The 11670-nt window shown below is 38.8% G+C and overlaps 1 protein-coding gene and 1 long non-coding RNA gene across 2 annotated transcripts; both read right to left on the reverse strand.

Annotated features, from left to right (window-relative positions):
• Window positions 1-521: 521 nt before the first annotated feature.
• Window positions 522-4905, reverse strand: LOC116903206. Its single transcript, XR_004388259.1, has 2 exons — window positions 4731-4905; window positions 522-797 (listed from the first exon to the last, which is right to left on the reverse strand). It is a non-coding gene; the product is annotated as an uncharacterized LOC116903206 (long non-coding RNA).
• Window positions 4906-8243: 3338 nt separating this feature from the next.
• On the reverse strand, window positions 8244-11373 carry LOC116903204 (C-type lectin domain family 2 member D-related protein-like). The gene is given in 4 exon segments (XM_032905581.1): window positions 8244-8475; window positions 9472-9578; window positions 10155-10333; window positions 11250-11373. Coding segments are annotated over 4 exon segments (534 nt in total). The 5' UTR covers window positions 11371-11373; the 3' UTR covers window positions 8244-8348.
• Between the last annotated feature and the right edge of the window lie 297 nt (window positions 11374-11670).

Below are 11670 nucleotides of genomic sequence, written 5' to 3' on the forward strand. Positions count from 1 at the left end.
ATGTTAGCATCTTGTCTAGGCGTCACACCTTAGCTCCCTGGCAACAGCCAGGTGTGCCTGACTCACTATGAAAGGGGGTGCTTGCCCCCCCTTCCTCCCTCTCTTGCTCCTTCTCTGTCTCCTTGCTCCTGTTCCCTCTCTACCCCCACTCTCCTCCCCCTATGTCTCCAAGTGTTCGTGGCCAGCCCTACCCTCTCTCTTTTTCTCTGACTTTCTTTGTCTCTACTACCTTCTCAACTTCCTTCTCCATGCCCTGAATAAATTCTAAACTATACCTTCCTATGTCTTGTCCCTCAGGGGTAAGGGATTCCTCAGCATGAAACCACAGAGGCACTGCTTTCCCCCACACCTAACTACACATTCATGAAACATATTTCGTCTCTCCTTATCTTTTTATAAAACACAATGAGTAGTCCCCAAAACCTGCACATATATACAGGTAAATACATGATTGTTTTACAAGTATTACTGGATATGAAGTAAAATTAAACCATATGCTATTATTAATTCAAGAGTATAACTGAGAGTTAACACATGTAATTTATTGATATGAAAACTTCAAATTCTCCAATGGTCACTAAGGAAAACATATACAAGCAGAACTATTATATTTCTTATATGTTTTAAAAATATAATTAGTAGCAAGACTGAGGAGTCCCAGTACATGAGTCACAGTTTGAAAGGAGAGCTCTTCATCAGGAGGACCATCATATCTGTGTCTCACTGCTGCTTTCATCCTTGGCCTCACAGCGTCTCTGAATCCATCTTCCTAGCATCTAGAGTTGTTGTTGTCCATCCTGAAACAATACAACAGCGACTTGAACTAACAACATCCCTCTCTACCATACTGTATCAGCAGCTATCTTAACTCAGACTTTTTGTGGATGAAGATTTTTGGCGGTTGATTTGGAATCAAAATGTTTTTCTGTCCTACTAAGTATATCCCCTTGACAGAAACTAAGGTAATTAATTGTGAATACAGCTTGATGAATAACTGATCTCAGTGAAGCTTGCCCTTGCTTATAAAGAAACATAAAAGCTTCACCTATTTTCCTCCTCTTCAATTTTTTAAATTTGTTTTTTTAAAGTAAAATGAGTTTTTTCCACTGTTGCTTATCTTATCATTTAATTTCAAAATACATACAAAATTGTTTACAAATGAAAGATGTATAGGCTGGACCATCATCTATTTAATTATCAGAGGAACTCCCGTGATAGCAAAAGTTTGAGTTAAGTGCTGAATTACATGATCAGCAGTTCTCCAGGAAGTGGTGTACCCCAAATAAATTTAGAAAATGTGTCAATAGATACATGCACATAAAAATATCTTCCAAATCTAGGTATGTGAATGACATCCACTTGCCAAATGTCATTCACCTGCATTCCCTGAGGACTAACTCCTTGTGAAACCAAAAGAATTTGCATTGGTTAACATATTGGACAATGGGAAATGATAGCCTTAGCTTGTTTATAAGGAATTTGATATTCTATATGTACTGTGTTAGCATTAGTATATAAAGCTTTATGCTCTGCAGGGACAAAAGTAACCAAGTGATCTACTCATTCATTTCCTTTAGAAATGAACCCAGGCAATTTAGTATGAGATCTAATATGAGTAACAAAGGTCCTGCCATCTTGAGAGCTTTTGGTACCACTTCTAGGAATTTGACATTTGTCACTGGGCTCAGACAAGGAAGTAGGCTCAGATAAGAATATTAGAAACAGTGACAATGGGGCTTTATTTACTTTGTTTAATTCTTACCTTGTATGATCTCTTGGCTTACTACTTCACTTATTACCTTGTGGGATCCTTTTGTTTACTACTGTGATTGACTATTGTCCTGGGTGATCTCCTTGTTTACTACTTCCCTTGATTACTTTGTCTTTGATCTAAGAACAGACTGTGTTTTTTGATGTATTGAGAATGATATAAAAGAAGACTGCAAATGAATAAAGCTGTTTCATCCTCAGTACTGGCTGGAGTCATGTTATAATTTCGTCTAAATTGTTTTTTTTTGTTTTGTTTTATTTCTTTTCTTTTTCAATCCTCATTCCTTCACTTGAGTTTCTGCTGACTGACTAAACTGGCTTGTTATTGCCATTATGATTTCCTAATTCATTTTGTAACTGCAGAAAAAAAGTTCTTAAAGGATGTTTATAATTAGAAATAACTAAAGTATAAATTTGTTTTATAATCTCTACAGCGTATGCTGCATCTACCACTAAATATCTCGTAGATACATTTGAACAGCTCTAAGTACAGCATAACCTCATTTTGCTGAACAGAGTATATTTAGTCAGAAAAAGTTGATAATCAGAAAGAGTCCAAAAAGCACTGTTAGTTTTTAACACACCTGTAAAAATTTTTAAAGCATCTTATAATGATTCTTGAACTCTCACATCATTTATCACAAATTCTTTTTTTCTTTAAGAAGTTCCATAGTTTACTTTTTGGCAAATGATACTTAAATTGACCTATGAAATTTATTAAAGCTCTCTGCAGTGATTTACTCATAGTGCACAGTAATTCTGATTTATTTTTGGTTAAAGGAAATATAACAGAAGAACAATCATCCCCACTTATTTGTACACGTCTTTAAAGACCCCTCTGTGTCAATAAGGATAGCATATCTCCAAAAGTAGTTACAGTTTTAGAAAGAGAACGCCTACTATAAGTCTATTCTCCAGGATAATCTTTTTGAGCCAATATTCCAGTTGGGCACTGAAAAGTGTTTAATAAAAGCAAATCAATAGTAACATCAATAAGGAAACAGCTCAAAAAGAAGAGAAAAGAAAAGAAAAGAAAACTCTTCCCAATACTATTTTCAACTATCCGTAACCCTAGTTTTGCTTCTGACCTTAATTCCCTTTTACTTTCAAGAGCAGGATCTCCCTGTAATGTTCTTAAGGAATTATGTAGCAGACAAGTAGGAGTATCTAAAGACAGACTTAACCAATTGATATCGCCCAATAATTTTTGAACATCTTTCAGTTTTAAAACAATCTGTTTTTAACTTTATTTTCAATGGATGCACATACTATCCAGCTACGGTGTATCCTAAATAGTTAACAAGCTGTTCCTTTTCAATCTTTTCAGGAGTTATTATCAAGCCACATGGCTTAAAAAGTTCTGATAAAATTTGCAAAAAAATTTCTGACTCTACCAGACTAGGTCCTACAACAAGAGCATCATCCATGTGATGGGACATATATAAATGAGGATAGCACTGACTAATAGGGTTCAAAGCCTTATCCACATAAGCCTGACATAGAGTAGGGGAATTCATCATTCCTTGTGGGAGTACTTTCCATAGAATTTTTATAGGCTCCATCTACAGTATTATATTTTTAAATGAACACCCTATATTGTTTCAAGACAGAGAAACATTCATTTGCCAAACATCAACAGATGAACCAAGGATACAGAAGTCTTTACATTTTACCAGAGACAAGCGTTTGTCTTTAGAATGTAAGCCCTGGGGTTGGGGCGTTCACTTTTGTCACAGCATTTCAGCCCACAGAGTAGAATAATGGAATCTGTCTTCTGTATCTGCTTCTTGCTGACATTAGGACACAGCAAAGCATCACGGGAAGGCTTAAATGCTAGTCAAAGGTGGGGCAATGGGGCATTTATCAAAATGTAACTTTGATAAATTTTAAAGCTGATCACCAGATGGAGTCTAAGCCAGGTGAAAGTCTGCTAAGACAAGTACAGAATATGAAGAGAAATTAAAAATGTCTAACAAATTGTAAAGTGTAAGAAATCCCAAGACCAAGAAAAAAATCCCTTTTCTTTTCTTTTTCCCATTTAGATTTTTATAGTAGATTGAGATATGTCACATGAATGCACACAAAACCTTGCAGAATCATACATAAATGTCATAATAAAATTATACTGGTCATTATTTCTCTTTAGTGTACTGTCCTACGTATTTTTTTGACAGCAGATATTTTCTCGTTGAATTTGCATGCTACTTTTTTCTTTTTTTTATTGGATATTTTTATTTACATTCCAAATATTATTCCCTTTCCTGGTTTCCTGCCCATAAGCCCCTATCCCATCCCCATCCCCTTTTTCTATAAGGCTGTTCCTGTTTAGCTAACAGGTCCCTTATACACCTATAAATACACAGATTGAACAGAGATGTTTTTAGCATAGTAAGGAGCATCTTTAAATTTATCATTGGAAAAGAACCAAAGAGAAGTTAAAATCTTGAACTTGTAATTATAATTTGCCAATGTGCCATTAACTCATCAGAACTCCATTAATCAATGTTCAAATTCTGAACTTTGAAATAACAACAGCATGTGGGGGATACATTTTTTAGAGCTCTATAGGCTTTTTTCAGACTTCCCTGTCTTTGTAGACATGCGCAGATATGATTATAACTTATACTTAATTCATACTTAACATATACGAATTTCATTTAAAGTATATCACTAACATTGAATGCATATAATTTTTATTCACTGCATATAATGTATACACACATATACAGCTTACATTCAGTGTTACAATCTTTATTAAATGCATATAATCTGTATTTAAAGTAAAGGATTAATATTCAATGCACATGGCTTAAATTGACTATATAATATATACTAACTTTATTATTGCACACAAACTATATTCAGTGAATACAATTTATATTTAACTTGTTTAATATGTATTAGTTTATACTTTAAATTTGAGGCCATCTGCATGAAAACAAGGAATATTAACTACTTACCCACACCAGAGCTGTAAATCTGCAATGCTGTCCTGTTTGCTGGGCTGCTCCTTTACCAGGGCACACCATTTCTCCCCCAGCTTCTCCCTGCTGCAGTCCCCTGGGGGCTCAGTGAGGGCTCAGGCAGTGACCGCACAGTGACAGAGCCTGATGGAGACCACCCCTGCAGCTTGTGGCCACCATCCCAGCTGCAGGCCTCTGTGTCACCTCTGGAACAGCTTCCTTTCATCCTCTCTCTCATTCCACAAAGTTTCTCAGACAGGGTTTTCCTCTCTGAAACTCCACTTCTCTCTCCTTGCTGACTCATCTCAACCTTCTTCCTGGTTGCTGAATTTATTGTACCTTCCTCATATTCCTTTTTATGAGCTCCCTTATCTACATTTTCTCACCGGTCCTCCCAGTACAAGTAAGGCTGATTATAGGACGGTTAAAAAACAGGTATAAGAAGGTTGCTTTGTGATCACCAACCCTCTGCACGTATATGTCTCATAGCCTAAAATACTACCGAAATGGAGGACCAAATTAACTCAAACTATAGAGAAATTTTCTCTCCTTACTGAACAGCCCTTTTTACATTCCTTTTTATCCTTTGTAAATTCCCAAAATCTATAATGAGCGCTTACTGATAACTTCTAAAAGAGTCTTAAAAACTTTCTTGCCCATTCTATGGTTTAAAAATTGGCTTCTTTTCTCTTTAACTCTGCATGAATAAATGTTATACATCTCAGTGAACTTAACTCTTTCTTACTATTCTGTGCTAAGAACTTAATTCTTTCTTAATGTTTTATTACTTGTACGTTAAGGAGCACTAATACCTGGAAATTAACACATGCTGCTTAGCAGCTAGGAATTAAGTGAACAGATCGATTGCTGGTGGTCCTTAAAGAAGGAAAAGAATTAAGATGCTTTATACAGACAAATATGCACAGTCACTTGCACTTTCAAACATTCATACACACACAATCTCTCTAGCCAGGCCACACTTTCAGTCACAAGCAACTCCACATATATTCATACATGTTTGCATACATACTCATGCACCTATACACATGCTGCAGAAAAGAAATATTAAGCATAGAGAGCTTATCATTTTTCCCTGTAATGGAGAGTATTTTTGGGAAGTGCCTTGAGCAATGAGTTTTGAAGCATCGAGTTACTCCATTGTATCAAGGTTTACTCACCAAAGTTCCAGCTGACTTGCAAATTTTCATTCCTTATTCAGTGGCCAGTACTTAAGGGGTACTTATGAAAGTCTAGTGTGTTGCTGTCCCAAGGGTAGAGTCACATTAACAGGATACAGGGGATGCACAGAAGGCCAATGCATAGTTTATTGAATATTCCAGCATCTTTTATACAGAAAGCAGAATAAAGATTTCCCATGGTTTCTCATTCCCACCAGGTGCTGTTTACTTAGCCATAGCTTGTCTTGGTTCAAGGAGACCTGAAAGTCCTTGCAGACTGAGAAACCTGTCTGCAGTTCAACTCTTTGGTGTGATGCCTAATTAAACCATAAACAAAGTTATTTCTCATGAGAAAAGGAACGGGAAGGCCACTTCCTCAGGTTTGCAGCTTTCTTCACACAGCACCAGGATTCTCTGCTTGAGACAGTCTGCCTGCCCTTTATCTTAGTGTGCTGAGATGAACACAAATCCTTCATGGCCAGCAGCTAGCAAGCTGGGAGCAGTCGCCTCATGCCATTTCGCCACAGTTTCCTCCTTTTTTAACTTTTACTTCACCTTCTAAAGGATTTTTGCCATAAGGTACACATTCAATAAGTGTGTTTATGGGAGCAACATTCATAAACAGTCAATGCTGTCTCCTCGTGACATTTCTCTGCACATCTCACTCCAGAAATCTAGGCCCTCCTTTGGAGTGTCCTCTTGATCTGGAAATCTGTCTGATGTGACGTTGAATTCCCCATGATAGGAAAAAGGAGGCAGTGGTGCTAGTGACTGTTCCTGAAGCATTTTGCCACCAGGGATTTGCATGCTCAAGAAGCACAGGCCTGACCATAGATTTGAGAGACTGGCAGACATCCCAGTGACTTCTCAGTGGGAGCCGTGTTACCAGGTTCTTGATAAGAGGCTAAAAGGTCATTGCCTACACCCAACTGGGATGCCAGGGTGCAGAAATTCTCAAAGAATTAAGTAAGAAAGTAAAAAGACTCGTTTATAACAAATTCTTAGCATACTTTAATTAAAAAGGGAAAACTGAGAAGTAAATCTAAAAGTATTTTGACAAATATTCCTTATTAATTAAATTAATAATACTAATATTGGTTTTAGACCTGTCTAAGTCTCCCTTCATGTTGGTCATTGAATATTATAAAAGAATATTGATGATTCTAAAAGTATTAGAAGACCACAGAACAATAATCATCTTTTTGTCATGACAGAATCATTTCACAGTGTTATTTGCCCTTCATTTTTTTAAGACCCCAGTCATTCAAAAATACTAATGGGAAAAAATACTTCATAGCTAGTCATAAAAGTAGAGGTAATCACCTTTAAAACTGTTCCTGCCTAAAAACAAATGCAGGGACAAAAATAGAGCGGAGACTGAAGGAAAAGCCATCCAGTCACTGTCCCAACTTGTTATGCTCAACACTAAGAGCTAAAGATTCTATTAACCTTGGTAAAAAAGAAAAATAACAAGATTTTAAGGTTTTTGGTGAAAACTAATGTCTGATATATATTTCAATAAAATTGTTTCTGTTGGCTTGTGACTTTCTTTCACATGGTATTATATTATAAAAAGGCTGTGAGACATACACTCAAGGATGGCGTGCTATTGACCGATAAGCCCTCCCATTATCTGTTACTTTTATCTTTTTTCTATCTTTTCAGTAACCACCCTCAATCCCCACCCTAGAGTATTGCTCGATTTTATACCAGCCAGACCAATGTACCCTCTGATAGGCTCTACCAGCAGCTATATGAGACAGATACTTAAAGGGAACCATTGGACTGAAGTCGGGGACACCTATGGAAGGGTTAGAAGCAGCATTAAAGGAACTGAAAGGGATGGCAACTCCATAGGAAGACTAACAACGTCAACTAACCTGGACCCCCTAGGAGCTCTCAGTGATTAAGTCACCAAAGAAGATACATTAGCTGGTCCATAGCCTCCAGGTCGTATGTAGCAGAGGCCTTGTTGGCCCTAATAGGAGAGGATGCACCTAATGGTGTAGAGGCTTAAAGTCCAAGAGAGGGGGATTACTCAGAGTGGGATGGGTTGAAGATTGGGGTTGGAGGACCCTCAAAAGTAAAGAAGAGGGGTTGTGGAGTAAAGAACTCTGGAAGGGAGAACCAGGAGGGGACAACATTTGGAATATAAATAAATAAATAAATTTAAAAAAGAAAAAAAGAAAGTAGAGGAAACTAATACTGACGTGATTTACTTTATGTTAAGATGTGAGAGCCAGCTCATACCTGAATACCTACTTAATATAGAACAATTCATGATCTCCCAAGCAAAATAGTCCTCAGTTGTCATCTTAGACGTCACCACACATTATGAACTGATGATGATTTAGCACATTGTTAATGATGCAGGAACTGTAGATACCATGTTCCGTGTTCCTCATGATTGCTAGGACAAACTCTCTACCCAGAGAAACTACTGGCACTGTGAGGTGTAGCTGTTGAGCTTGCTACAAATCAAATTCCTCTTTATGTAGTCTCTGCTACTGCTGATCCCATTGTCACTCAGGAAACCATGTTTTTCAACTCCTCAGATGGGAAGCCTAAAGCAAAAAGAAAGAAAAAATATTTCTGCAGAGTCTGCCATTACATTCACTCCTAAAAATCATATCTCTCTCATCTTCTCCACTTATTTATAGTATGGATTAGAAGTACAGTCCACGAGACTCCCATGCACTAGTTTTGCACCTAGGAATTTATACATCATCAGGGTTTGACTTGATCAGGACACCTCTGTCACTCATCCTTGTTGACCCCTGTAAAGTGTGTACAATGTTCACTGCCACGTTCATGTGAACAGCAGCAGTATATGGCTTCACAAGGGTGATTTTCAGTTTTCTCTCAAACTATTTTACAGATGCATAAAAGTGGAAGAAAATGCACCACTTAGTAAAGTGCTGAAAGATCTTATGGTGGCTGGTTCTGTGTTTTACTATTCCAGTGAAATGGGTCTGTTCAAAATGGCTGTGCTCACAGTCAAGAACTGTCTCCAGTGCTCTTTGATGACAAGAACTTAGGGAGATTCTCAAGGTTCCTGGAGTCTCTACTTCTGTGACCAGGTAAAACCATGCAAACAGAGGACTGATAATTCTCAGATTTGCAGTTCTGAAGCAGCTTCCTAGGGTTTTAGAGCCCTTGATGGCCAAGAGCAGGCCTAGGTACATCACACCATGGAAGTTATCATCAACTAAAGATTTTCAAGAGGTGTGGCAGTATCTACCCTTGATGCCATGGCAGTGATAAATATTTGGAGTGAAATAACAATCTCTAAATATGTCAAGGAGATGGCTAACAAGAGGGAGAGGATCCAATTGATTTAAAATTTTCAGGAGGTGGAGTTTCCTAGAGATTGGCCATTGCATGAGGCACACAACCTATATCCAGGGCACACTCCCAGCCGGTCTCCATTTTTTTCTTCCTTCCCAGTACATGATCATCTTATAGCCACAACACACACACACACACACACACACACACACACACACACACACACACCACAACACATGAACACAGTAGAAGAAAAACATTGTGAAACATACAAGTTGTTATATGCAGTGTTGTCTGTCCACTTCCAAGGGTGCGCTGATGACTCTCTGTGCAGGCCAATCAAGTAACCTGAACTCCCTTTGTATCTCTTTAGGAAATTCTGTCATAAAACACAAAAAGCCGAGAATGCATGTGTCTCTGTTTCAGATGATCCTGGAATCTCTCCACTCCACAGCTTCCTCTAGAGATAACAGGAGGGAGTAACTGAGGGGCACAGATTTGGAGCTGTACTAGTCACCAGTGGTCAGTGGATCCACTTGACATCTGTAATACTAAAGAACCTCATTGGAACTAAAGTACCCAATGTAACAACATGTTCCTGTGTGGCCAGGAGAATTCTGGGTTAACCTTCCACTGCAGTTATTAACAGTTGTCTCCTGTATACAACATGGGTCAGCTTAAAGGAAAACACCCATGACCATGCGGTATCCCAGTAAAATGGCAGATCTGACCTTCCAGCTGACTGTGAGCACTGTGTGAGAGAATGTTTCCTGGATGTCTCAGGGCTCCAGTCAGGAGTCAAGCATCAGCAAATGGCACGCACTCACACGTGTTCCGTGTCTCCATGTGCGTGGGATGGGATCCTTCCTCATGCTTCAATGGTAACCTCTCTATCTCAAGGGAGAGCAATATGCAACAGAACAAACTGACAAACCAATCCCTGCCCACTTCTTACCAGCTCATCCTCGTTGTCAAATCGTGCTAGCTTGGCCTCTTGTTCCTTACAGAGGGTGTGGCTCAATGTCCAGTTACTTGGCGTTTCATTAAAATAAAAACATTTATTTCCATATCCAATCCAGTTTCTCAGGCAAGTAGCATAGGTATTTATGGTTGAGATCTGTGCTGTCTTTTTTACTAAAATTTAGACAATACAATGAATTATAACAAGCATGTGGTCTCTCTTTATGGAATACCCTCCTGAGCTCTGCTGTCAGGTGTGAATTTGATTGTAGTTTTCCTAACTGATCTATAGGAATCCTCTCCTGAGCATGATGGGCCTTTATCTAAAGTCTCCCACCTTGGCCCTGTGTCCCATCCTCCCTCAGGTGCTCACTGACAGTAGGGCTCCCAGGAAGTGCATTTCTACAACAGCCTCACTTTCTGAGCTTTGGATGACTGTTTACTACAGTAGGGATGGCTACAGCAGCAGGTACTCTGTATGAACAGCTATTGACAGACAGCCTAATATTTGGGATAGCAGTGAGGACTTTTGCATAGGTAGTGTATACATTATGGACACATTGCACTAAAGAATCATTCACATACTTGAGAGGACAGTGCAAGATTTTAATTACAGTATTCTGAACAGTGTAGTACTAAAACCCTACAAATTTATTACTTCAGAAACTTTCCATTTAATACTTTCAAAATGCAATTGAGCCTGATAACTAAACCCATGGGTCATGGTGGGAGGCACTGTACCTTTCTGGCCATATTACTCTTCTCTGTCCTCACTGTTTGAGATTTCCTTTTGTGATTCTCTGCCTTGGACAGTTCCCCCAGGTGTACCATGTCCCCTCCATCACTGTTTAGAGCCTGCTGGATGTCAGCTTCCCAGGGATGCTGAGCCTGGCCTCCTGTGCACACCACAGCCTGTGCTGTTCCTTCACTGCATCTTCCTGCTGGAACCTAAGTTCCCAGGGAACGGGAACTTCCTGTGTGTTTTCTCTGGACCCCTTCCCACAATGCCTAGCTCACAGTGCTCAGTGAGTATAACTGACAATGTGGATGTGGACAGAGGGATGCAGGATTTGGAGAGTGAGTCACTCACCTGACAAAGCAACAGAAAGAGCAACTACAGCTACAGTGAGGACCATGATCACTGCATAGCAGCAGTGAAGATTAGCAGGAGACTTGGGACTGACAGTTTTGAGAAGCTTTCCTTGGAGCATTTTACCTGTAACATATGAATATTCCAATGACAATTTTAAGAATTTCTTAAGGAAAATAAAATAAATTCACCACAAAACCTGCTTAACAATTGCCTATAAATTCCTAGAAGGCTTCCAACCATCTTTTTAGAGGAGGCCCTGGTCTACAAAGAATGTTGATAGGAAGAAGTCTTGTGAGGATGGAAACAGAGCTTCTGCCAGGGTCTCTTCTGCTGACTGAACTCTGGGTGCATAGTGAAAGTTCAATAGTAGAGGGAGTGAAGATCCCAATGAAATGCAAACAACTAAAGTCTGGTGTAG

The sequence above is a fragment of the Rattus rattus genome, chromosome 6, assembly GCF_011064425.1.
Source record: "Rattus rattus isolate New Zealand chromosome 6, Rrattus_CSIRO_v1, whole genome shotgun sequence".
In the NCBI taxonomy this organism is placed as follows: Eukaryota; Metazoa; Chordata; class Mammalia; order Rodentia; family Muridae; genus Rattus; species Rattus rattus.